Source organism: Dermacentor albipictus, chromosome 7 (assembly GCF_038994185.2).
Source record: "Dermacentor albipictus isolate Rhodes 1998 colony chromosome 7, USDA_Dalb.pri_finalv2, whole genome shotgun sequence".
Classification (NCBI taxonomy): Eukaryota; Metazoa; Arthropoda; class Arachnida; order Ixodida; family Ixodidae; genus Dermacentor; species Dermacentor albipictus.
Window position 1 is genome coordinate 55,668,938 of NC_091827.1, and position 25,247 is coordinate 55,694,184.

Below are 25,247 nucleotides of genomic sequence, written 5' to 3' on the forward strand. Positions count from 1 at the left end.
CACCAACTGCCAAATGCACAGTTGACGATTATGGCTCATCAGAGAGGTTGATTGAAAAACAGAGCAAAGCGAGTGGCGCTTACCCAGCGCTCAAAGTGGGAGTTAAGGAGTTTTGCTCAACAGCAGCGCCTAGCCGGTCCCGCGCGTACGATGACTCATGTCGGCGCGAAAGAGGATCGTTGAAGAAGAAGGGTACACATGCACACGTGACCACATACGGAGGAGTAATTTTTGGTCCGACGGTTAATTTCGAACCCTGTTCTCTCAGCACAGCAGGTGAATGCAATACCCATTCGACCATGCAATACCCAGTCAGTCAGCAAGTTGGAAAAACACTTAGAGACATACATACGTCCCCCCAAAAGTGCGTGAATACCCTAAGAATGCTGACGCTTTAATGTTTTTAGAGTTTCCAGTAAAAATGTATTTCCTTGTATTTCTTAGCTGTCTTTGGGTACCTTATGGAGCACTTACTATACACTCGTTCTAGACGTTTACTATTAGTGGGTATATTCTGCCAAAGCACACGGGACAAGCTGGACAGTCACACCAGCCATACATATATAGACATGAATTTGTTGCTATACATGATGTGCTGTCAGAGCCACTCTCCATCTGACAAAATTCCACCTCGTAGCATTGATACTCTCGCCGCTTGTAAAGGAATCCTTAAACGCTCCTGGGGCTTGGTGAAAAAAACATTCTCAGTGGATAGCATATGCTTCTGTGAACCTCCAAGCCAAGTCACGCACTCCTGTGCGGCATGTGGAAGCACCGCGAGAGGGATGTTTCATGGCCAATGACTCCGTTTCTGCTGAACGCATTGAAGCACTTCTTGCGGCAAGGAAGTTCTAAAATAACCTGTTTTAACTTCAAATTACTTTCTTCACTTCGATAAAAGTGGCTCAGGGACCCTTTAAGTAAAGCTGGCGATGCAATTAGTAAATTACATGCAGGTGCCGTCTGAGTTGTACATGACTCATCATGCTCGCATATTTAGCGATTCTGCTCTAGAGCACGAGGTCACCGGTCTTGCGGTGGTCGCTTTTTGATTGGAGCAGAACGTAAAAGCACTTTTCTGCCTAGGTTCGGGGGCAGGGGGTTAAAATGAATATGAAGCCCTTAATTACGGCATGTCGTAAGGGTCGTGTGCTGCTATGGAATATGAAAACCGATGGCCTGATTAAATATCTGGAATATATAGAACCCAAAAATGTGCTGTGATATCCCTTCGTATATTCAAGTTAGTTATAAATAAATCAGTGCGCATTTGAAGGGATTTTCGAAGCGACCATAATGGGACGCCAAAGCATCCAGACGGACGTTCAGTGCATTGGCTTGCTTGAGCCTATGCTAGTATCGAATTTCCTGCAAGAGATGTGTGTCTTCTTTAGCGACCAGCTTAGATTCTGTAGTTGCAAATGCGCCATAATGTTAACAAGCTAATCAGTGATAAATTGCTTCTTAGTTACTAAACTGACCAATACGCTAACTCAGGCAACTAAGTCGACTTCTTATCCAAGTAATTGATCTGGAATGGTGTAAATGCGCTACTTGTTACCGGTCATTTTGATAAATTGATCAGGAATAAAACAGAACACGGTATGCAGTATAGCGGATCACTACTCAGCAATCTCTCGTAGGCTGTTATGGTGGGGTACGGCATAATGCAACCACTTCAATGCATAAATATATTATTGTATCGCAAAGCGAAAACGATTTTGTAATTATTAAAAGATCGTTTCCGTAGGGTCATAGTAAGAAAATAAAATCGGAAGGGCAATGTTCATAATTCTCGAAGAATTAAGCTAGCTTTATGGCCGTGGGTCATTTCCTAAGTGAAGCTTTGTGGTGTCGTCAACAAAATCTGTTATCCACATTACAATGCTTTTTGACTAAACGTATTTCTCCGACGCGGCTTTCAAGAATGATGCAGCATATCTTGCCATCAGATTACATCCGAGCTCCAGCTTATTTCCAGAGGTCCACTACAGTGCGTGAGCTCAAAAAAAAAATTGATCCTACAAAGAACGCAGTTGGCGGGGCTATCACACACGTCGCATTACGAAGCGACTTTTTTATCCTTTTTCTTGTTCAACTACATTCCTGCATTGCAAGCTGGCGTGCTTCCTGCGCTGTCAACTCAAAATGCTGTTGCTATCTACCTCGATTGACAAAGTGCACTTGGACGACAGTGCTGGATCATGCGTTCCTGCCCGTAGCGCAGCGCAAACTGCACATTGCACCTGTGCCCACTGACAGGCAACGAGGCATGGCAGGTGACACATCTGATGGCGCCCATTGGCGGCTCGATGAGGCACAGTGGCTATTACAACCCGACGTCACAGCTTCTTGCATTTAACGCTGCTTCTGCCAAGCTGAACCCTTCGACGAGGAACTTCACCGAGACGCATTCGGCAGTTCTGCAAACCGACCACTTTCTGTGGGATCTCGCCTCTAGCAGAACAATAGGTGAGATGTATATACTGTTTGACCCAGTGCAGGAAATAGGCTGACTTGCTCTCGCTGTTCGCTAGAGCAGATATAGGAACCCCTGCATTCTGTACACTGTATGCCGTGGACATGCATTTCTGGTATTTAGGGATATATATGTATACATTTTGGGACATGCAATCAGGGACTCTGGCATTTTTTTGATAAAGGCGAACTTTTTTCTATGTCTAGCCGATTATTGGTTTTGTATATGCGAAAGCACGTTTCTAGCGTATCTTCCACAAAGCTATTCTTAATGCATATTCAGCAGAATTTCTAGCTGTTGGATGGGTTTTGAGCTATGGAGCCGTAATTTCCTTTACGCCTGTGCTGACTTTAAAAAAATTGATATTCTCCCAATTTCTCATAATTTTCGCGAAATGTATGGTCAAGGAAATTGGCAGAAAATGATAAACCATCCGACTTTAAATCGGAAATTAAAGGTTGAGTTTAGCTAGCAGAGCAGATAACAAAGAGTTTTGAAGAATATTATGGGTGTGTGTGTTGGGGGGGGGAAGGAGGTCATCCTTTTACTTCATTTCACTTCTCTGTATGCATGTGCATAGTCACAACCATGCGCATCAATGAGATAATGAGGCCAAGGAGAACATAGGGGAACTCACTTGTAGTGTAATTTGAAGTGTAGAAATGATACGCGCATGGGAAATTAAAGTTGTACAGACATCAACTTGCCGCCGGTGGGAGCTGAATCCACAATCTCCGCATTACGTGTGCGTTGCACTGCCAATCGCGGGTCCCACCGCCTCCCACCGGCTCCCACTGTAGGCAAGTTGTTTTCATCTTTCACTTACGTCTCGCTTTAGCTTATCTGCCGTTCAATTTAAAAAACAAATAGGTTCCCCTATGCGCTCCTTGGCTTCATATGATCGGGACTAACAAGAACCGAGCCCTCTGTTCCGCCTCCCACTCGGCTTCCTCTCATTGACACACACACACGCATATATATAGAAAGCCCGTAACAATTACATGGTGACTTCATTTTTTTCTTTTGTTTTCATTTCACTAGAAAGGGCTCTCCAAGTGATAAAATATTACAAGAACAAGAATGCTGCTGCACATGAAAGTGATGAACGCGAAAGAAATAGTGGAAGACAGTATCCAACTTAGGAACAAGGTTCAAAGGATCAAACAGATTTGTAACTTCCGTTTATGCGAAAGAAATCTCTTTAAATCATATGCAATGGACGCCAATTGGTTGGTCCTCCTGGTATAAGATAGAAGCTCTGCAGGTAAAGGTGCAACTTCGAGCCTGGAACCTGCAAAGTTCATTTGGGTTGTGCCCCCATGATATGTGCAAATGTTGAGCCTATATAGAATAAAATAGCACCGTATTTCGTCGGAAGTTTCCTGACAGCAGCTATAAAAGAAAACTGGATACGCTATTAGTGTCATTCTGCAGCTTCACTCGTCACTCACGTCAGTGCAGGCAAGAGTAATGCAAAAGTGAGCTTTACTAGCAAATAAACATTTCTTGAAGGCAGTAGTTTGTTGCACGTTATCAACACATGAATTTGTACGACAGTTCTTTATTTGGGTTTTCTGTGTGTTTGATATGTCACATGATTTTGGTCCACACTGTCACTATGAGTGATTTGTCCTAATGTATCTGTGTTAAGCGAGATTGTTGCTGTTCGTCTGTTCGCATAGTTTTTGAGAGGTTAGTCTTTTTAAGGAGAATAATTTTCTTTGGCTCTTTCGGCTGTTTTCGTGGTAGATCGGTGGTGTGACGGTGGTCAGACTTAGGGGAGGGAAGGCGAAACGCGTTGAGGGGCGATGAAACGTGCCGATGGAATGGGTGCATGTTCTGAAGAAACCGAGTTGTGAAGAATGGCTGAAGGGGGACCATCGTGATCGAATAACCGAGTGACATGGAGGGGCGAAATTAAGGAGGGGTAAAGCCCAGTTCCACTTGTTCGTCGTTAGAAGGCGACGCAAAGAGCACGTGCTTACGGTCAAGTGAGTATCGGAGAGGAACCGTAGGTAAGACGAAGGTAGGTAGGCTGACGTTCATTTGTTCGCTACATCGCGCGTTTGTCGCACGTTCGTGGTCTCCCTGGCGGGGGTCAGACCATGATGGATGATGTAGACGAAAATACATAGTGCAATCTCGCCCAACACGTCTACACTGCAGACGCAGGCGAGCGTTCCGTTGAACGCTTACGGCGTTGTCTTTGACCCAACAAGGAGACCAAGACGCGAACGCACTCGTGCTCCCTGGCTGCGGCAAAGGAACGCCAGGACGGCGAGGGAAAGCGCCGAAAGAACTGGCGGGAGCTCTCAAGCAACCGAATTGCAGAGTTGGGCGGCAAGAAGCGGTCGGGGAGTGGTCGGTAGTGTCGCTAGGTCACTTCTTCATTTGACTACCCGCCTAGAGTGAGTCATCGTGAATATTTTCTGAATGTTTTCTTTAATGTCGTAGTGTTCTTCTCGTTTTTTAGAGAGCGCCTCTTATGCGCCCGTTCATGCGGTGAGCGTCGGCGTTCTCAGCGTATCCGAGTGAGCCAGCGCAGCGAAGGATGAAAGAGCGAACGCGAAGCCCAGTAGGTGAGAAGACAAGGAGATTCTTCATGATGTGAAGGAAAGGTTGGGGTAAAGTGCAGCGCAGTAACTATCTCTCAGCAGAGGACACCTCAACCGCGCTGCACAGGGGGCAGTGGGGCATGAAATACAGCGATGGCGACGACAGCGCAAGGAGGAAAGTGGAGGAGGAGGGTGCAGCGGAAAGCAGAGGGGGAGGGCCTGGCGAAAGCGTTCGAAGAAGCGCAGTGCCGCGCAAGACGGGTTATCCGGTGACGAAGCCTACGAGATGGCTCCAGAGTAGCGCACGTCGTCTGTACACCAATGACGCCCCCGATACCACAAAGGGAAGCAAAGTGCCGCATGAAGGGGATCTGACTGCGGCAGCTTATTATGATTTGTGCCCACACGTCACCCGCGTGCAGCTTCTCACTATCTCCTGGTTAGGTAGTCACGCCACACTTCGCTCCATTTTCAAAGTGCCGCACGAGACAAATTGTCCGCGCCAGTCAATATATCGCGAAAACACGTGTAGAGTTTGGTCAAATTTCGCATTATGGAGCATCGTAATCGTCGGTTAATTTATGTATTGCGATGTGATAAGGTCGTTCAGTGTGCAATAGCGCTTTCTGTCATTTCTCCTACAAGCCTGTGTGAAATCGCATATATATATATATATATATATATATATATATATATATATATATATATATATTTATATATATATAAGGGATAATCGCACATCCACACGTTCCTCGAAAGAAAAGCCTCGCAGTTGAAGAAAAATTCGTCCTGCTCCGGTACCAGAACCCGGGACCACCGCCGCTCAGGGGAAGCCGCTCTACCATTTGAGCTTACCAAGCGGCTAGCAGATGATAGAGCGAAGTCGAATTTGTCAACAACTCGAAGCAAAGGCAAGAGTTTGACGCAATAGTTTTGCGGAAACCCGCAAGGTGGAGAGAAGTAATTAAGAAATGGAATATCACACATCCACCCGTTCGTTGCAGCTGCTACAAAAGAAACCCATACGGGTTCCTCAAAAGAAAAGCCTCACAATTGAAGAAAAATTCGTCCTGGTCTGGGACTCGAACCCAGGATGACCGCTACTCCGGGGTAGCCGCTCTACCATCGGAGCTAACCAGGCGGTCAGCAGGTGGCAGGGTGAAGCCGAATTTGTCGACAATGCGAAGCAAAGGCAATAGTTTGACGCAATTTCTCTCGTTACAGTCACGTCGGTGGGCGGTGACCCCTTTTCCGCCATCGTGGAGAAAGCCAAAGGTCGGCCGCTGCGGAGTTCTGTTGTACCTTGTGGGTACCCCGCACCTCCTGCCAAAAGCCACGGGGATGATAGTAGCCAAAAGGGATAGAAAATTGTATTTACAGAATATATACAGAAAAAGACAGCTGCAGGCTAGATGGAAGAACAACAACACGAGCGCTACTCTGATCATCGTATTCACCGTCTTTCTGGCGCATTTTTCCATTTTCGGCAGTATGCGCGCTTCAGTGCGCGGAAATAGCGCGTAACAATATGATTGATTTCAGGGGCCGGAATTTCAAAAAAGAAATAACCCATTCATATCGGTACATGAATTCTCTCAAACACCCTTTCCTATAACGCCCATAAAGGGTGCTATAGGAAAGAAACAGCCCATTAAGGGTGCAATTCTCCGGGGTGCCTACTGGACCCACAGATGGAGCGCAAGCGCAATTATACATTTGAGGAGCACGTACTGTTTCCTCAGATTCCCTGTTTCCACTATTGTATTGCGATAGCAATTATATGGACACTCAAGGCCCATTTCTACCATCGCTGTCGGCTGTCGCCAGCGCCGTGGTATTTCGTATAAAGTCCAAAGGGTGATAATATCGCCGCGGTACGCCTTATACTCCAGTGCAAGTGAAAGCGTGCGAATGTGCGCCTACGATCGTCGCTCACATTCGTGCGTGCAAGGGAGGAAAGCGGGAAAGAAGTGCTCTGTTTCCCGTTGCGCTCGAGGCACTTTGGGAAAGGGAGGTATAGGGGGGCGTTCTACTCCGGCAGCGGCTGCTTATGGCGCGGGCAATCTTAAACACAATCTGTCATGCATTAGAAAGACTGCGATGTCGCCCGCGCAAGGGAGAAAAGAGAGGAGGAAGCGTGCCCCGTCATGCATCGCGCGCGTGGCACCGGGAGGATAGGAGGTAGATGAGGGGGGCTTCTACTCCGGCGGCGGCTGCTTATGGCGCTGCCGTGTGCGGCATATGCAAAATGCGATCCGCGATGGGTTGGACAGAGTGCATCGAGGAATAATAGATTCCTACGCGCTGTGTTCACACCGCTTAGTTGGCTTTGAAGCGAGAGGCCCCGCCAAGGCCGTTTCGCTCGCAGCTGCTGTCGCGCTTTCTCGCTTCAGCGTAAATATTTGGGTTTGTTGGGCTACCATTTTGCAGCTTTTGCCTGCAGAGCAAATCGCACAAGGACGTGGAACATACGCCAGGCCACACACAGGTGCTAAAGTTCCGACAACAATTTATTCCCGGGACGGGCGCCACTGTTTACCCTAACTTTTTTCTCTGGCTTCCTTATATAATCATGTGCCTACTGAGAAGGTAACAGAGTAAATGATAGTACAGCTCACACACAGACTAGGCAAAAACTATTATGGTTAACGCATGTGCAGGAATACCAACTCCTTCTTTAATAGTCACATGAAGATTGGCTAACACAAGCATTTCCAACTCTTCAATGCGAGCACTTTCAATGATGTGACAAATTAATTCGCATTTGCTTCAACCGATAACTGTATCTTCAAATCGCGGAACGCATCTCCACTTATGGCGATGAATTGAGAGGAAGTCATCAGGCGAAGGCTTGTTAACTTTATTGCAGTGCTCCCTAAGCCTATCATTAATACATCTGCCGGTTTGTCCGATATAACTCTTTCCTCAGAGCAATGAAATTCGGTAAATAACACGGTTCCTACAGTTAGCGTACCCTTTTCTTTGCTGCTTTTTGCAAACGTCCTTTGTTTTACTATACATATGGCCTTGCTTTTACGCACAACCTGATAAGCTTGTTTGGAGCTGCGAATACTGTCAACCTTTCCACGTAGTCCTATCCTTTTCAGGTTATGCGATAAGCGGCGGACCTAAGGAGCTGCGGCGAAATTTTTCTTTACCAAATGTTGCGCTAGAGGACGCCGAGAAACCAGTGTCTCCTAACTGCATTGCTCTGAGCAGTGCTTAAGCAAATAACACAATCGAATTGTTCGGAAAACGAGCCTCACTAAGCCACAGTACCTGTTGTTGAAAACTGGAAGAAATGAAACGAGGGCGCGACTTTTTTAATGCATTGTTCAAACACATTTTCGCTATGCCCCTTTTAATAAGCTTGGAATTAGCAAAACTCTAAAATAAAAGAGGCCTATTAACTCTAGGTTGGTAACACGAGCTGATGTAATCGTCGGACAACACAAATTGTAGATCGAGAAAGCGTATACCCCAATAACCAGTGGCACTATAATTATTGGCATTTCGCAAGTCACATAAAGGGAACCAAGCAGCTGTTTCTGTTTAATTTCTCCACTACGTCATTGTGCAATTGCGCTACAGGAAAGCCTGCAAAATTATGCCTGCAGCGTTTTGAAATCGAATGCGCGCAGTAATCGAGTGAGATATGTTTATGTTTACTTGTGCCCACGTGACACCATTCTTGTTGATTTGAAGACACTTTTGCATCTCTATACGGCCAATAAAATTGATATCCTTACTTCATATAGCTGTGTACTAATTCGCTATCGCAACCTATGGTTCGGGTTTCGGGAGAAAGTGCTACTTTTTATGATTCTTTCAACAACAGTGTTCTTTAGTAGCGAGGTAATTTTATGAAAATCGGTCAATATTCTATAGAATAATGAACCAACACTAGAGAAGGGAAACTGTACCTTCCGCAGTAGTACGAAAATAAACAGTGGCAGCCCATGGAACTGACCGGGGCGGAGGCCAGATGGCGCTGCTCAACCAGGAAGCTGAAGCGCAGTTGTTTAGAGCGAATTCCGAAATGGCCGCTTTTCGCCGGTAGCATGCGCTCGTACGCACCGTGCTCCCCCTGCTGGAAATGCGGCATGATTCATTGACTTGGCTGCCAACTGCCCCATAGATGGTGCGTTCTAATCACCAGGAGACCAAAGAGCCTCTACTGACGCCCATACAGAGAAGCCACAAGTGAGTGAACAGGACGTGCGACTGTATTGGCAGAAGAAAAGCAGTGAACGTTCTCGTACAAGGGCAGAAATAAAATTTGCATGTCGATATGCACTAAAAGGCTCACTTTCGTCGTCGCACATGGCGGTCTGGTAACGAGTGACAATCACCTGCGCAACGAAATTGGACCGTGCCCCACCTGTTTGCATAGACAGTCGCCATAACTTGCATTGCGAATCCGTCGGGTGACGCAGGCATCTGCTGTCATAGACAGTACAGTGATATGAACAACCCGCCATTTTAGCGCTACCTACTTTCCAACTCGCACGTTTCTTTTGGTTCTTTAGCTTGCCGCTAATGTGTAACTCACACTTGGTGCCCCACATTCTCAATATGGGCATGGCCGGTTTAGTGAGCATCACCATTTGTCAGCCCCTTTTGCAGGCTTTTCCACCCATGTGGCTATCAACGTCATACACTTCGGACCATGTAATCACGTATGCTGGTATCCATTCACGCCACACCATGGTGGATAGAGGCCACAGACATTATTTGCCCAAGGCTGCAGCAGGAGGGGTTGAATGGGGAGCAGCAATCACGGTGTGTGTAAATTGAGAGTTATCGTCGCTGTGTGAACTGCAGGAGCAGATGGTTACCTCAAGAGACTGCTGCCCAATGCAGCTGACCAGGTCGCCACATCCGAGAAACATAACACGGAAATCATGATCAAATGAGACTCGGCATTCAATCACTGCATAAGGTTACGACAATACAGTGTACGTTGGCTAAGATCCACATGACCGCCACGGCATTCACGGCTCCTCGCCTGGGACTCCGTACAGAGTGCAGGCTGGTGGAAGCAACCGCGGCATCTTTCACGGCGATGGCCACGAATCGCGGACATTCTAGTAGACACCTTGGACGGACGCTGTAGGGACACATTGCCGGCGCTCGTGTGTCTTGAAACCAGTCTGCGGCTTGCCTAAACTGCGCGTCCACGCGGGCCTCATTTTCAAAGCGATCTGCGATGCTTGTAGAGTGCGCGTAGCACCAGTAGCTTCGTATGCACTGTGGTTTTCACGTTTCGTACGCCTTGAAGCGACAGATGCACGGAGATCAATTGGCTTGTAGTAGCTGCCACCATTCCCAACTCCAGCGTTTTCACAGACAGTTTCCACTGTCATAAAGCGAGATGCGTTCATGTTTACCTGTGTGCGAATGGCACCGTGCTGATTAATTTCGTTGAGACACGTTCAAGGGCTAGTTGTTTTGAGTCCATGATAAGATGTGTTAGTGCGACTGAACAAAGACGTACAAAGAAGCCGACACACAAACACAGCGCTGTCTCTCTGTGTCTATTTCCTTCTACGTCCTCGTTGAGTCACGCTGACACATTCTATCATTCCTAATTTATTTAGTAAGCGAATGTTGACAACTTTACACGGCCGAGAAAACTGCTATCCTTAATTCGTAGAGCTATCTACTAATTTGCTGTCCCAATGGGTGCTTCGCCTACTCGGCGGAAATGCGAATTTTTTCTTAGTTACCTGTAGCATTGCCTTTGTTGATGTTTTTCATATTCAATTCAATAATAAATAGCAATTAGAGAGCGGTGTGACCAGCACCTGTAGCATGTAGTAGTGCACGAAATGACGAAACAGTTTACTTGTGGCGCACCGTTTGAAATCACCGCTGGGCTATTGATAATACTCCTGCTGCTGATGGCCAGCTGGAGGCCATCGTGGCACAACTGACAGTCACGAAAATAATTACTCATTGTACAAACTTATCATCTCAGGCACAACGAGAGTTATGAGTACATGCGTCTATCGCGGAAAACATGAACAGCGGGTCAAAAGCTTTGGGTATTAAAACATGAGTTGTCACAAATTCTAGCGTAATCGCTGATGCTCACGTGCCTTCTGGAATGAACAGCACCATTCGCGGCGCTCATGCAATGTGATTACGCAAGTTTTGGCGACAACGTACAAAAGCGACAAGTAGCACAAGCGACAGCAATTGAGAAAGGTCTCATGCATGCAGGTGCACCTTGTGCCGAGCGTTAGCTTTAGCAGTTGCTAGGAGCGGAACAATTGGTCACAGGAGAAGAGAAACCGTGCATGTGTGTAGATATGCGATGTGTATGCAGCGATGAATTGGATGCTAATGGGACGTTTGCCAAGTGACTGACGAAGAATTGCGAGCAGAGTCGTATATACATTCGCACACGAAACACAGCTGTACGGCCTATAACTTTTCAGTGCGCTATAGAGCTCTCGGAGCGACACCTTTGTGAGAGATATTCCACTAGGTCTACTCGGAGGGACGCCGACGTTAAACATTGAGGGAGACGCAGATAAGCTACCTTCCTCCATCTGATACTAGTGCGGTCAGGATTACGAGGGACTGCACTGCCTACGGCGTCACCAGGCAACATGTTGTACAAACCTTGTTAGTACACATATTGTTCACTGTGAGAGAAATTGTCCCACCGAGGCACCACTTTGGGGTCTTCACTGATGGCCCAGCTTACCATTGCGCTATATTTGGTATCAGCCCAATTTAGTCGATGAGAAAGCAATAGGAAGTTAGGGACATATGACGAGAAAGATTTGATTTCATATGGCAGCTAGGAGAAGATAGAAAAGAAACAGAAAGCGAGGGTAAAACAGACGCTAACCAAGACGCTTCATCAGTATGTGCTATGAATCAAGCACACGTTAACACCAACAAGGGACGCTATACCGTAAAGCTATTCCAAGCTTTTCTATTCCAATTCTGCGATCAGCCCTCCACGATTGGTCAACAAGTTTTGAAGCCACCACCCACTGCGCCATTCTGTCACGCGACGTCACGAACACCGCGAAAACACCCCAGCTGATATGATATGTGAACGCTGATTGTTCGTGCTTGTGTCAAGCTCAAGCACAAATCCGACATAAAACACGTACAGTCCACTCTATCTCCCATGCATCGAGAACCACTGTGCTCTTTGTCATCGCATGTCGCTAACTAGTGAGCAAGGGGAGTCTAAGCCTCGCTATAGGAGTAAAATTCGAAAAGAGTTCTTAATTGGTACTCCGCCTGGTTTTAGCATTTATGTAATGCACGTATACCAGAATTTCCGGCTAGACAATTGTATTCATGGAAAAGCAAGGAATGGCTAGTTGAGCGAAAAAAAAATATTCAGTGCCATTCCAGTCTGTGAAGGTAGATGACCAGCGAGGCTGCGTATGAGGGCGCCTTCATGGAGAACTACCCATTGCCGTGCATCAAACGCCTTACGCACGTAAACGGAAGACTAGGCGCGACTTGTCGGTCCTCCACACTGTTGAGCCTCTGAATATGATGAGGCACTGGGAGTACACATATACCCATGTATTGTTACAAAACGCGGCATTCACCTTTTACGAACGAATCCCGGCACGTAGAACAGACACGCAAATCACTACACTGCCACGGCACAGACTGCGTCACCGTAGCCAAGGCGATCGTGCGTTCGTCGAATTCCCGCAGAGCAGTAATAGTTGTGAGGTCACTCTAAAACCACAAGCGGTCACACACAACACAGACCACACAAAACTGGTTCCCCACAGACTCCCTCTGAAACCTAGGCGTTGCTCCGGGGGAACGTTCCAAGTTTGCGGGATCGGGGCCACATGGACGATTCACATTTCTTCCTGCCTCGCGGTCCAGCCAGCTAGCGCGCTTACGGGACTGCCACCACGGGAGCACTGAAGGAAAGGCAAGGAGATACGCAAACGCTTGGGACGCCGACAAAGAGAGGGCGGTGCGAACATGGTCGACATGGGCTAATGTGCAGTCGCTGTTCTCTTCAGCTTAATATCTTTTACGTGTTGTATTTGGGCCTAAGATATTAAACTTATTTGTTAAGTTGGCCGAGTGTGTAAGGCCTTCTTCACCTCCGCGACGCATCGCCCCGGTATTGCATAATCTTCGGGATCGGCCCACGTACGGGAAGAAATTCTCTATCTACGCAGCTAGATATGCGCAAGCAATGTTTTTGTAGAACTTAGACACATACAGCTCCGCTGCAAAAGTCAGCTTGTGTAGCGGCAAAAAGGCACCTAAATTCCCATTGGCTGCGACGTTACGTCACGCGCGCACCTCGACGGAGTATAGCGGGTGGAACAGAGCACCTGCCACCCCGCTGGCGCGCCCGGTGTCCCGTGAGGGCAAAGGGCATCGGGCTGACGCCACGTCAGCCTCGCTGTCAGAAGCCCGTGTTATCCGGGCGTTCCTCTTCACGCAAGCTTTCGTCTGCGTTCTGAGTTCACTTTGGTAATCGTTATAAACAAATTAATGCGTAAAACACAGAATACATTCGAAAGGAAGAACGTTGGTAGTAGTTAGTTTCCAGCCTATGATCTCACGTCTAGGGGCCGAGTGTCTTACCCCATTGGGCTAAAGAAGCGCCTCCTAGATAGCAGGCCTGCGCACTGTGCTCTATAACAACAGGTTCCTTCGTACGAAAATTACTTTGCGAAGCCCGACGTGACGAAAGCGGTGACGTCAAAATCCCCGCTGCCCACCCGGGATCATCGCCATTAGATATTATGGCAGGCAGGCAAGTAGCATGACGCCACGGATAGACATGCCCCCCCTTGCGCTATCTAGCAGGCATTGGCGAAGCGCCTCAATGCGCTGGCCTGGCCAATTGTCCAATTGGCATCAGTGACCAATTCAACGTTCAGCGGCGTTCAATTGGACACTTATGCTTTCGCTTCGGAACTCATCAGGAGCGCTTGGGTGTGCTCGGATTTTTCATTTCAGGAACTTCGAGAAGCATTTTATATAAGTAATGAGGGGACACTGTGCCTCACACCAAATTCTAAAAGGAAACACAAAAGGGGACCTCTGAGAATATAGAAACAGGGAATAAATAAACATATATAAGTATTGAGGAGGACTAAAATGAAGAAAATCTATAAAAAGAAGAGTTGCAATACCTAATAATACGTGGTGAGCGACGAAATAAAAATTTCCTGAATCCAATTAGTGACGTCAATGAAAACCCAGAAAAAAGAGGTAGCTTTGCGATATAACAAGTTATATCATTTTTTAGGCGAAGTCAATTGGATGAAATCACATACTGACGGAGCGACTTGGCTTTCGTATTGTCCAGTTCGTATTAACATCAATTGTAAAATTAAATAATTTTCCGGTTGAATACATAATAATAAAGAAAGTATGTACCAGGACCACGTCGCGCTCAATAAATCACTCTCACAAATGGCTGAATGACGTGTTAATTGGCTAAATTTAAAAAAAAATACCAGGGCACCTAAGCATCTCTAATGAGTTGTGAAAGCAAAATAAATAATGCCGAATTGAACGCCGCGGAGCTGTACTACGAGTCGCAAATTCCTCGCGGCCAAGTGGGCGCGTTGAGAGGCTTGGGAGCCGCTGATTGAGCCCAATGTGCAATACACTCGACATCGGGCGTGGGCTCGTAGGTTCGTAACTCACTACCACCAGCGTTTTTCCTTTCGAACTTGTTCGTTATTTTTTTTTTATACTCTCATTTCTTTGTAGCGATTACCGAGGCGAAGTTAGAAGGCAGGTGAGAGCTTGTGCGGACAACAAACCGCGTGTATAGCACAGGCTTTGGAAAACGAGAGGGACGTGGCCCTGTCGTGATACCCTCTCCCCTGGCGCAACTCCTGGCACGCCAGCAGGTGTTCCGTTTCGCCTGTTCTCTAATCGAGGCAGTCAGAGGACGCGGCGTCTCAGTCAACGGGAAAGTTAGGGGCCGTTTCGCTGCTACACGCACCGGCTTTTTCGCTCAATGCGCTGTGTGATGCTTTCGCATCAACAAGGAAGACAGTTTGTTTGACAAACTGTCTTCCCTGGACTAAGGACACTACTAAGGAGAAAGCGTCCTTAGTATTTTTCCTGCGCCTTAACTGCAATCACCATAGCTAGAGTTCAACAGCACAAATATTTTGGTTTAGCAATAACGTATCACCTTCAGTGGCACACCATATTAGCAATGCTAATATGGGGTACCTCTAACGTTCTTTCTTAAAAGGTGTCGGCGTTTGGCATCCATTACCTTAGAACTTTTCGCTACACTACATCTTCGAGACCGGCTTTTGTGTTCCTGTGTCGTATGGTTGACGTGACTAAAAAAGCAAACGTTCAGAGGAAGGCAGTTAGCTTCATTCAGAAAGAATATAGGTGCTATGATTCACCTATTCATTCTAGCACAGTCAGGACTTGCAGCGTTGGTGCTTCGAGTAAAACGAGTTCGGCCAAAATTTCTACGCGAATTATTACACGACCGAATAAAATATATTCACCAGCGTTGGTTTCGTTGTCTAAATCACGCATGGCGCACATATACATCAATGTAATCCAAACGAGTTATTCTTTCAGTTTTACTTTCTTTACCCCTGCTGTCCGCATCAGTAACCATTTAGATACATCAGTAAGTAATGCGGTATATCAACGTGACTTTCTTAAACTATTAAGGCATGTAATAAATAATTCGACAACTTAGTTCTTCATACATATTCATCCGAATTTCCACTCTTAAATACAGCTAAATACATTTATTTGTATTTATTTTACAAACATTGTTCAAATCGAAAGTGTACTGAATAGCTGCTTGATATTTTTTTTTGTAGCGCACGGACACAATTATTGTTTCATATATGTACATTCAACCATCTTGTTTTACCTTCACAATGAAATATTGTTGGGCATGTACATGCTCCCTTCGTTACAATATAAATCATACGAGAGGGGATAAGAAAATCTTTTGCTCTATTTTTAATAGCCAGAGTAAAGTACATAGAGGTAATTACAAATACACGCACTATTCTACGTACCTTGCACTGTTTTTCTACATAGTCCCCACACCGGTTCTGACGTTTGTCCCATCGCAGCACTACATTTGAGACGCCCCTGTGGTATAATTCGTCCGGCTGACTGTGGAATGAATCTAACAATCGGACTGCTGTCCTGGCTTCATCATTGCACGGGAATCGCTGTCCTGCCAGGAATTCCTTCAGCGGACCGAAAACGTGGAAATCACTAGGGGCGAGGTCTGCATTGTATTTCGGGCGTTACAGACACTCCCAGTCGAATTACCGTAGCCTCTCGGTGGTTATGATTGCCCCATGTGACCTCGCATTGTCGTGAAGCCTAACCGCCATTTTAAGCAACTGACAGCAGCTCCGTGCCGCGGATCTACCGGCAGATAAGGCCCAACCGGTCTAAGAAAGGTCTACCACTGGGAATTGCTATGTTGACTTCGCATTGCCAGCCTTAAATTGGCTAAAAAAAATCATAGGGGGCAAATACTTTCTCATTCGCCCTCGTACATCACACAATCAAATTCCCGCCCGCTATGGCTTTGAAACAAGACTGGCAATGTGGAAAATAAAACATTCCTAAGCATTTGCCCCCCTCCAGGTACGCAGGCACGCACAAAGCACTACACCTCGTAATGTTTTGTTGTTATTGTTAATGTCCAGTTCGGAAGAACTTTTACATCTACTTAATAGACCGCAATGCAACGACTCTATTTTACATCTAAACGCGCCTGTAGCGCAGTCGAGAGTGTTTAAGCCCAGGCTCTTGCGTGACGAGGCACATGTTACTTGCGCAATAAATCGTAATTTACGCTGTCCTCACCACGGCCGAAATAGAAGGTTTTCGGCGCCACATCATTGTGTTAAAAAGTTTCGCTCTTGTAATTTGAAGGAGACGTAAAAAACTTTGAAGTTAACCATGGAAGCAGAGCTTCTAACGATGTAAACCCGTTGATTTTCTTTTTGAGCAAAATGTAGTACTTGCTGCACTAGAATAGCAACGGTATATCTAAGCCTGCTTGAGTTGGTTTGATGCCATTGCGCTAATTTCAGCGCGGAAAACGTAAATGTTTCGACATTTTATCCGTCTAAGTAGCTTTGTACGTTGTAATTTCCTATGCATATTTTTGTTTCGTTGCGACAGAAGGATTTACTACGCACGAAACTAAATTTAGATACCTTATGTCAGTTTTCCTCCAGCGATATATACCTAGAACACTTGTAAATGTTGTGGGAGGACAATGAGCTCAAATATAAGGTAAAACTTCCCTTTGCACAAGGAAATGAAAAAAAAAGATACAACCGGTATTGCCTTAAGCGAGTAGCAATCCCTGGCCTCCCGGATGAAATATTTCCATAAATGAACCTTAGACTTCCATTTCATATCCGCAGTTCTTCTAACGCATCTGTTTGCATATTTCTGCAGTGACAGTGAGCTCACGGCTGGTCGACCTTTACAGAATTTTTTAGCCAGAGGTAGCTTTGCGCTGGGAATTTGATCTATTGTACTACAATTCATAAGCATCAAGCAACCAGCAGAAAATGATATTTGTAGCAGAGGGTGGAAGATGGGGCTTATAGTCTAACTTTCCTACCAAAGTTGTATCAGGTTCCCGGGGGTTAAAAAAAAAAAGAGAACCGACAGAACGCCGCAGAATAAACCAAAAAATATTTGTGCCTAAGACAGCAGTTGCCATTCTGTTCACTCAGCAATACAACAAGCGGCATGGTTTCTATTAGTGAGGGCATGATGCAGATTCCACTGAGACTAGTGTATTCACCCCGTCTGCGAGGTCCTCTGTCTGGTTTATTATGTGCGCTCCGTACGTGTAAGGAGCAATTTATTGCGTTCGTTTCGACTGCTAGCAAACGACGAAAAAAAGACTATTTTACAACTGCAGAATTTGCAGGGAATCAAGGCATGCGTACGCTACAGCACTTTAGGCCTAAAGGAGGCCGCGTGCGAATTTTCGCGTGCTTTGTAATCGCGAACAGCAGAAGTTCTCGAAACAACGGTATGCCAGTTAGGCACGACAACTTCTCCAGTGATTTTCCATCTCAAATATAGTCGAATTGGATATCTGGAGTATTTGGCACGATGCACTTTAGTCCGTAGCATATCACTTATTTAGCAAAAAATAAAAATATAAGCAACCTTGAGTTGTCGCAAGCCACCTGCTTATGAGGCATAGGAAGTCTGGTGCTGCAGAGTGTCTCTGTTTACACCTGCAGTCAAACGGTAACACATACAGGGCGTCCCACGTGACTTGGGACAATTAAAAAAGATATGTGAGTGCCACCTAGCTGTAGAGAACCAAGTTAACGTTGTTTGCGGTCGCGTAGACGCGCTATATAAAACTGTTTTTGCAAGGGTTACAGTAAGCCCGCAAACGAACGAAAAATTACCCCGCGACTTCCCGCGCGATATTTTTCGCGTGCTTTCGTGGGCTTAAAAAGTGGGCTTTCGTGGGCCTAAAAAGAAAGAAAGAAAGAAAAAAGACCGTGTATCTAAGCCCGAACCACACAATAGAAAAATATATCGGGAATATTCGTTGACGACCTACAGTTTCCTGATTGAAAATTTAGCTTTGATTACAATATTCCAGAAGCCATTTGATTATTAACTAACAAAATATGCAATGATGCGGAAAATCAAATATTGTCTGACAAGCTCCAAGCGACGGAACGCAACATTAGCTTGGTCTTACCCATGCTGCGTGCTTCGTACTTTTTAATATTAAGGCACAAGTTAAATAAGCCACCCGGGTGTGTTGAAGCGTTCAAGTGCTATGCGTATCGATATGGCAGTTTCAATTTGGTGCTCTGCGTTCGTTTTCGATTTCGTTTGTACGGTTACGATTTGCTACCACTGTGCTGCACGTGGTAGGCACACGTTCCGTGTCATGGAGTGCAGAAAGTGCTCTTGCAATCTGGCAGTCTCGCACGTTCATCATATTCTCTTCAGGTGCCGCCCCTAGGCAGTGATTTCGTTCTAAGATTGGAGCTAGACTAGCGCAAATCATGGTCCTATCAAGCATTAGGAAAGAAATAGGAAACATTATTATTTGCTCCGCGTGACAAGCGACTATACTGCTTCAACAATCCTCCGTGCATGCGCCATTAACAGCTGTGAATGTTGCCCATGGCAAGCGGCAAGGGACTCTTAACGACAGGATAGAGCAGCGTCAGTCGTTCTGCTTTAGTCCCGAGCGCTGTACTTCCGTTCACTGCCGGATAGCTCAATAAACAAAATACAAAAAAAAAATGATTTGCACTGAAGGATCGCCGTTCGAAAGGACATCCGCCTAAAAAATGAGCGGCGAGCACATACGTCGCATTTCTCTATTCGACGCCATATTCTTCTTCCAATAGATGAGCTCGCCTGACTCGATAAGGTGCTGCGTCAAGGTACACCTATCGGTATTTTGCAGAATACTCCGGGAAATATACTGTATTCGACTTAAGATTTCGGGTACGGAACAAAGGCAAGTTTCTGACATCTTCTTGTTTCGAGTGGTGAAAAGAAAACGTCCTTATCACTTTATGTTATTTGCTTGGATGTGCTTCTCGCGCTACTACTACCTACCGTCTATTTCTCGATTTATTGATCGATTAAGTTACTGATTAGTGATTGAGATCCTGACTGATTGATTGATAAATGGACTATAATTTCAAGTGGTAAAAATATTCAAAAAGATAACTCAGTGCCCTTCCACTCTGTGAAGAAAGATGACCAGCGAAGCTGTGTATGAGGGTCCCTTATTGGCCTAACTGCACCTCCACCGCGGGTCAGCCCGGTATTGCACTATCTCCAGGATCGGCCCACGTATGGGGAGTTTCTTGCTTACCACAACGACACTAAAATTTCCTTGGACGGTAGAGGTATATAGCTTCGCTGTAAATCCAGACTCCATAACAGACTTTGGAGAATCCGTCAAGCATAGTGGGTGCCCTGAAATACTGTCACTAACAGTGGCTGATCAGTTTGATTGATCTATGCCATTTGGTCCTTAAACAAAATAATTCGTATTGTGTAGGGGATATCGAAGCTAGGTGCACATAAGCGAGACGTATTATTTCTCAGTGTTTAGCTTTGTCTGTGTCTTTTAACTATCTGCTGGCGATGTGTGTACCCGTCTCTCACTGCTACAAGCGCCGGGCCTTTTTGTGAAGCACCGCAAACGAGCACCGCTTGTGGCCTTGCTACGAATCAGCAAGCGCTTTTGATAATTGACGTCTAATACATCTAGTGACAAGCAGAAGACAGCGTTCTCCTCTGATCCCGTGTTCATCCTAATTATTTTTCTTTTCGGCAGGACAACATGAACGATGAGTCGCTCATCGAAGTCGACGGCCTACTGGTCAACGATTTCCTTCGTGAGGAGAACGTGCGGGCGGCGATGAACTACCAACCACAAGACGATGACGTGTTCATTGCCAGCTATCCAAAATGCGGCACGACCTGGACCCAGTACATCGTGTGCAACATCTTCACCCGCGGGAACGCCCCGAACAACGTGACAGACTTCCTGCTCCAGGCGCCGTACTTGGACTTCATGGGTGCGGACGCTCCGAGAAAGATGCCCAGACCCGGAGCCTTGATGACGCACCTGCCATTCAACATGCACTGCCACTCAGATAAGGCCAGGTAATCCGTGCCATTTTAGCAACTACGCTGCAAAAAAATTAACGGAACCTATCTTGGCAGCCCAATTTTCGAGGGCGTATATTTGATTCTTATGAGGTCTGAAAGTCGTCATTTTGTAAAGCTTCTACTACGACCTACATTACATGGCAGCCAATCGAATCGCATGATTATCAACAGCCAATTGAATTTTATTTTCCTCTTACATTTGTGGCTTGTTAGATATTATAAGAACGTGACCGCTAAAGTGGAGGTTCGTTTTCACAGGTCACCATATATTTGGCTGCAGTTTATTCCCATAAAAACCCTATATATGGGCTTTTATTACATGTGTGTAGTAATACTGTGAAATGTTCGGTTCAGCTTGCCTTGGTTCCTAAAGTTATTTCTTCTGAAGTTGCAATGTGCGAGTTTATTGTGAAAAGGAAAGATTTAGGAGAAAGTAGATTAAAGCAGAGTGCTGTAAATAAACGTACCCTAATTTCTATGAAACATATCCTGGCAATTGTAGAAAACTCGCTAAGGGAAAACGTACAAAAACTTGCTGCACAAGCAAAGATTGTTGAACTACGTAGTATTCCGAAAAAGACGTTCAAGGGGCCTTCCTTCGTAGCTGCACGCTATCGTGGCTCGGCGTTGACAATTTAGTCTCAACTTCGTGATAACAAAAGGAGGAATTTGTAGTTCTACACACGACAAAAAAAAAAAACAATATACGGATGGTGGTAGCTAAAAAGTTACCATTTCGATCTTTTGCCATGAAAAGCAAGGCCGATGTCTTCTAGTTCCAGCGAGATACGGTGGCATGAGATATATCTGAAGGAAATGGATGCTATAGGGGTAGTAAGCATCTGTTCACCGGGCAGCCGTTAGTTTTAACACTTGTCATGCTCTCATTTGGTAATTTATCGTAGGCTCTCATAGCAAAAAGTGAGTGCTTGAATTGCACAAATACAAGCTCGCTTTCACATTCGTGTCGATGGACCTAACTCTTTTCAGTTATTCGTAGAAACGCACCCGTTAACAAAACGGGCAATTACATATACAAAAGTTACAATTTCTGAGGAGTTTCACTCGGCTAGTGGCCAAAGCTGCTGTTATTAAGCATAAGGGCTGATTCTTACAAAACTGCGTATACTTTCCTTTTTTTTTCATCACCGCGCTATTCCCAAGGAAGTCTATTATCACTGCCTGAATAAGGGACAAGACTAAACAAAGCCTAACAGCAGAGTTTCTGTCAGACAGGACCATATGAACAAATAGACAAAGAAGAAAGAGAAACTCTACGAGAAATGAGTTGGTATGTGCTCATCTGAAAAGTTTAACTAATGCAGTGAATATATATAGATGAGGCGAAAATATATCACGCTGAAAACGGGAGCCAAGCCTCCATCTTCCTCAATGCGCATGCCGCGCTTTACCAATCAGACTACCGCGGCACCATCTTATTCAAAAGCTTGAGCACTTGTGTGGGTGCACAATGGCCAGGGGAAAAAAAAGCCCTTCGAACAGAAGCGAAAGGCGACTTATCGTAAATGTTATCGCTGATCTACGCGACTAGGACGTCCCCTGATGTGTGCCAGAAGCACATAGCTGACCACGCGCGCCACGTACGCAATTGTTCTCCGTTCGCAACTAGTTAGCAAACGGTGATAGACAGGCTTCAGGATCGTAAAGGGTAGATCTGGCCATGGCGATCTGATCTCGCTTGTAGAGACAAGATAAAACAGGATAGGCTAAGAGAGAACAGCTTTGTAAGAAACGCCGTACTACCGGCCTTTCCGCCTAATGTCAGGCGGAGAGTAGAAGTAACGTGCTGGATCAGGCACACCCAATTCAAATATGCTTCTCTGGGCACAAACCACGAGATGCTGAGGGACACTTGTCGCTACATTTATAAGATACAGTGGTTTTGTAGGAGAGCGTTGGCCAGTGCCGCACACGGCCGAGGTAGCCTGCAGTGTAGGAAATATTGAGTATGTAGAACCTCCTGTATAGGAAACCGTCCTTATGTGAACACTTTCTAAACCCAATATATTTGGATGCGCGTTTCGAATGCGCTGGGAACGTTACCATGTACCCTCTCCAGCAGACATATCATATATTCGAGTAAAGGACGTCCAGGATGTGGTCAAATGGTTCATCTGGTTTACCTTCCCCGATGCAGCACACAGGTTATGGGAGACGTCATGTAGCCAGTTAGCTTGTAGCTGCTTATTGGGTGTCTTTTTTTCTTTGCCGATAAGTAACTCAGGCATGATGCGCCAAGGAGAAACCATAGCGGTGGGCTTCGCATTCACGCGAATAGCATGATCTTTCTTGCCAGATGAGCGTTTCTGTATTCTATCCCCGCCTCAATGAGCCATTTCGGTCAGAAATCAAATCGGCGAGTTTGTCCAGAATGCCATGGTCAGTCAGACGCTGAAGTGGGGTCCAGTGTAGCCACCATCGTACCCCACCGTCACACAAGTGTTTGATAACAGTACAACTTATTGCTTGAATGTGAGTGTGTACATAGATAGGTTTGAATATTTAAAATGCGGAATGCTTTCACATCTCCTTAGCTCGGCAAAATGAAATGATTTTTATGGCTATCCCCCCTCTCACTCACCTTCCTTCTTCATAGAGGGTCGAAACCGCCTCAATGTTAGAATAAGACACAAAAAAGGCTAAATAAATAGAGGCGCGCCTACATTTTGTAGATCGCTTCTTTCATTTCATTACTAACGGTTATTCCGGTTGGTGTTACACTCTACAATTTAGGTTCCTAGTAAAGAAAAAAGAGCAAACTCGTGTTTACCGCTTGCTCAATTAAAAAAAAAGTTTCTTACATACGTGATTGAGATACGTTCTTCAGCCCGTAACAAATTGTACCCAGTTTTCTGTGTAGATGCTATGAAATATTTCCTTCTATATCTGTCATGTGAGTGGGTAGCAGGGAGGTAGGGGCTCCGTCGTTATTCAGGTGCGATGCACGAAGGGTACTGTACGTATTTTCTTAATTTATTCCATGCCCTAATTTTGAATTTGGCATAGTTAATCAGCAGATTCGAGTGTTATGTCTACACGCAACTTATCCGAATAACAACCTGGTCGTTCATCAGTGCACAAGGCTTTGAAAGCGTTGTTGTGTTTGTTTCTTTAACATAGACACACATTTGCTCTCTCCTTTGGGCACGAGATGGTCTTTTTTTGCACTCTTCAAACAACCCGTCTGCCCGTATCTTTCTACATTTCTCATCTTTCAATTTCCTCCCCATAATTTTATGTCTAATGTAGCAGAGCAGGTTCTTTAATGATTAACCTCTATGCCTCCTCCTCTTTATATCTTCTCCCGTGTTGCCTTGAAAGTGAAATTGTAGTCTTTACATACTCACTCTGCTACAAAGAACTCCCTTTAAGTTTTATCATATTTTATTCTCCACAGGTACATCTATGTGGCCAGAAATCCATACGACTGCGCAGTCTCGTACTACCATTACCTGCTGGGACACACGCCCAAAACCTGCACTGACGTTTCGTTCGAAACGTTCGTAAGGTCATTCACTGCCGGACGCGTACCCTACGGAGACTACTTCGACCACCTGCTCTCCTGGTACGAGCACCGACGCGATCCCAACACCTTATTTATCACGTACGAAGACCTCAAGAAAGACACAGCGACGTGGGTCTTGAAGATCGCTGACTTTCTCGGCAAGCAGGAGTATGGAGACCCGCTGCGCAGTGACCCCAAGCTCTTCCAGAGGATTCTGGACTCTTGCAGTCTGGGAAACATGCGAGAAGTGTTCGATTGCCGCTGCGACGGCTTTGTCAGCGCCTTGCTAGAGCTACCCGAGGGCAAGCGGTTAGAGTCCATGGAGATCTACAGGAAGAAAGGCCTAACCAAAAGAGAGTCGCACGAGGGTTCTGGACGTGTCCGCAAAGGAAAGATCGGCGACTGGAAGAACCACTTCACGACGCCCGAGCTCCTGGACACTATGAAGTGCTGGATTGAGGCGAAGACCAAAGGCACGGACGTTATGCGACTTTGGGAAGGCCTAAACCTACCTTGAACTGTGTGTCGCATACTGTCGCACGTCCACCACCTCGTTTCTTCCGAATCATACGGTGAAGATCGGTGCCATCTTATTCTCCGCGACAAGCACACATATCAGCAATTAGAGTTCAGAGACAGATGTGTCGAGAAGCACAGAGAGGCAACAGATGCACAGTGCATATTTTTTTGAGAACGTACACACATTTTAGCAACTAAAAATGCATATTCGCTGCGTTATAATCTTAATAATTTTCAAGAATCTACATACCGTATTTCAATATTTCGCGAACGTGAAGGAAACGCTGATGTTTACATTGAGCCAGGGATTCCAACGTCGGTTATTGACGAACTTTCTGCTTTCTTCGCATGAAACACTGTCAGCACCATGAATTCATTTTCCTGCAACCTGTACTGTTCAAGATAGGTCAGTCATGAATGTATAGTTGATTTTTCGGACAATAAATACATCTTCTGCTGCTTTACAGGGCAAATTATGTAACTTTAATACAGC

The 25,247-nt window shown here is 45.7% G+C and overlaps 1 protein-coding gene across 1 annotated transcript; it reads left to right on the plus strand.

Annotated features, from left to right (window-relative positions):
• Positions 1-2,258: 2,258 nt before the first annotated feature.
• On the plus strand, positions 2,259-25,227 carry LOC135906807 (sulfotransferase 2A1-like). Its single transcript, XM_065438404.1, has 3 exons — positions 2,259-2,472; positions 20,372-20,703; positions 24,128-25,227. Exons 2-3 carry the CDS (start codon positions 20,378-20,380, stop codon positions 24,750-24,752), a joined length of 951 nt encoding a protein of 316 aa, XP_065294476.1. The 5' UTR covers positions 2,259-2,472; positions 20,372-20,377; the 3' UTR covers positions 24,753-25,227.
• The last annotated feature ends 20 nt before the right edge of the window (positions 25,228-25,247 follow it).

What these genes read in the sequence shown, in the direction of transcription:
- LOC135906807 (XM_065438404.1), top strand. Translation starts at nt 20,378, where the DNA reads ATGAACGATGAGTCGCTCATCGAAGTCGACGGCCTACTGGTCAACGAT. An exon ending in TGCCACTCAGATAAGGCCAG is followed by an intron (nt 20,704 to 24,127) that starts GTAATCCGTGCC and finishes TATTCTCCACAG; the next exon opens with GTACATCTATGTGGCCAGAA.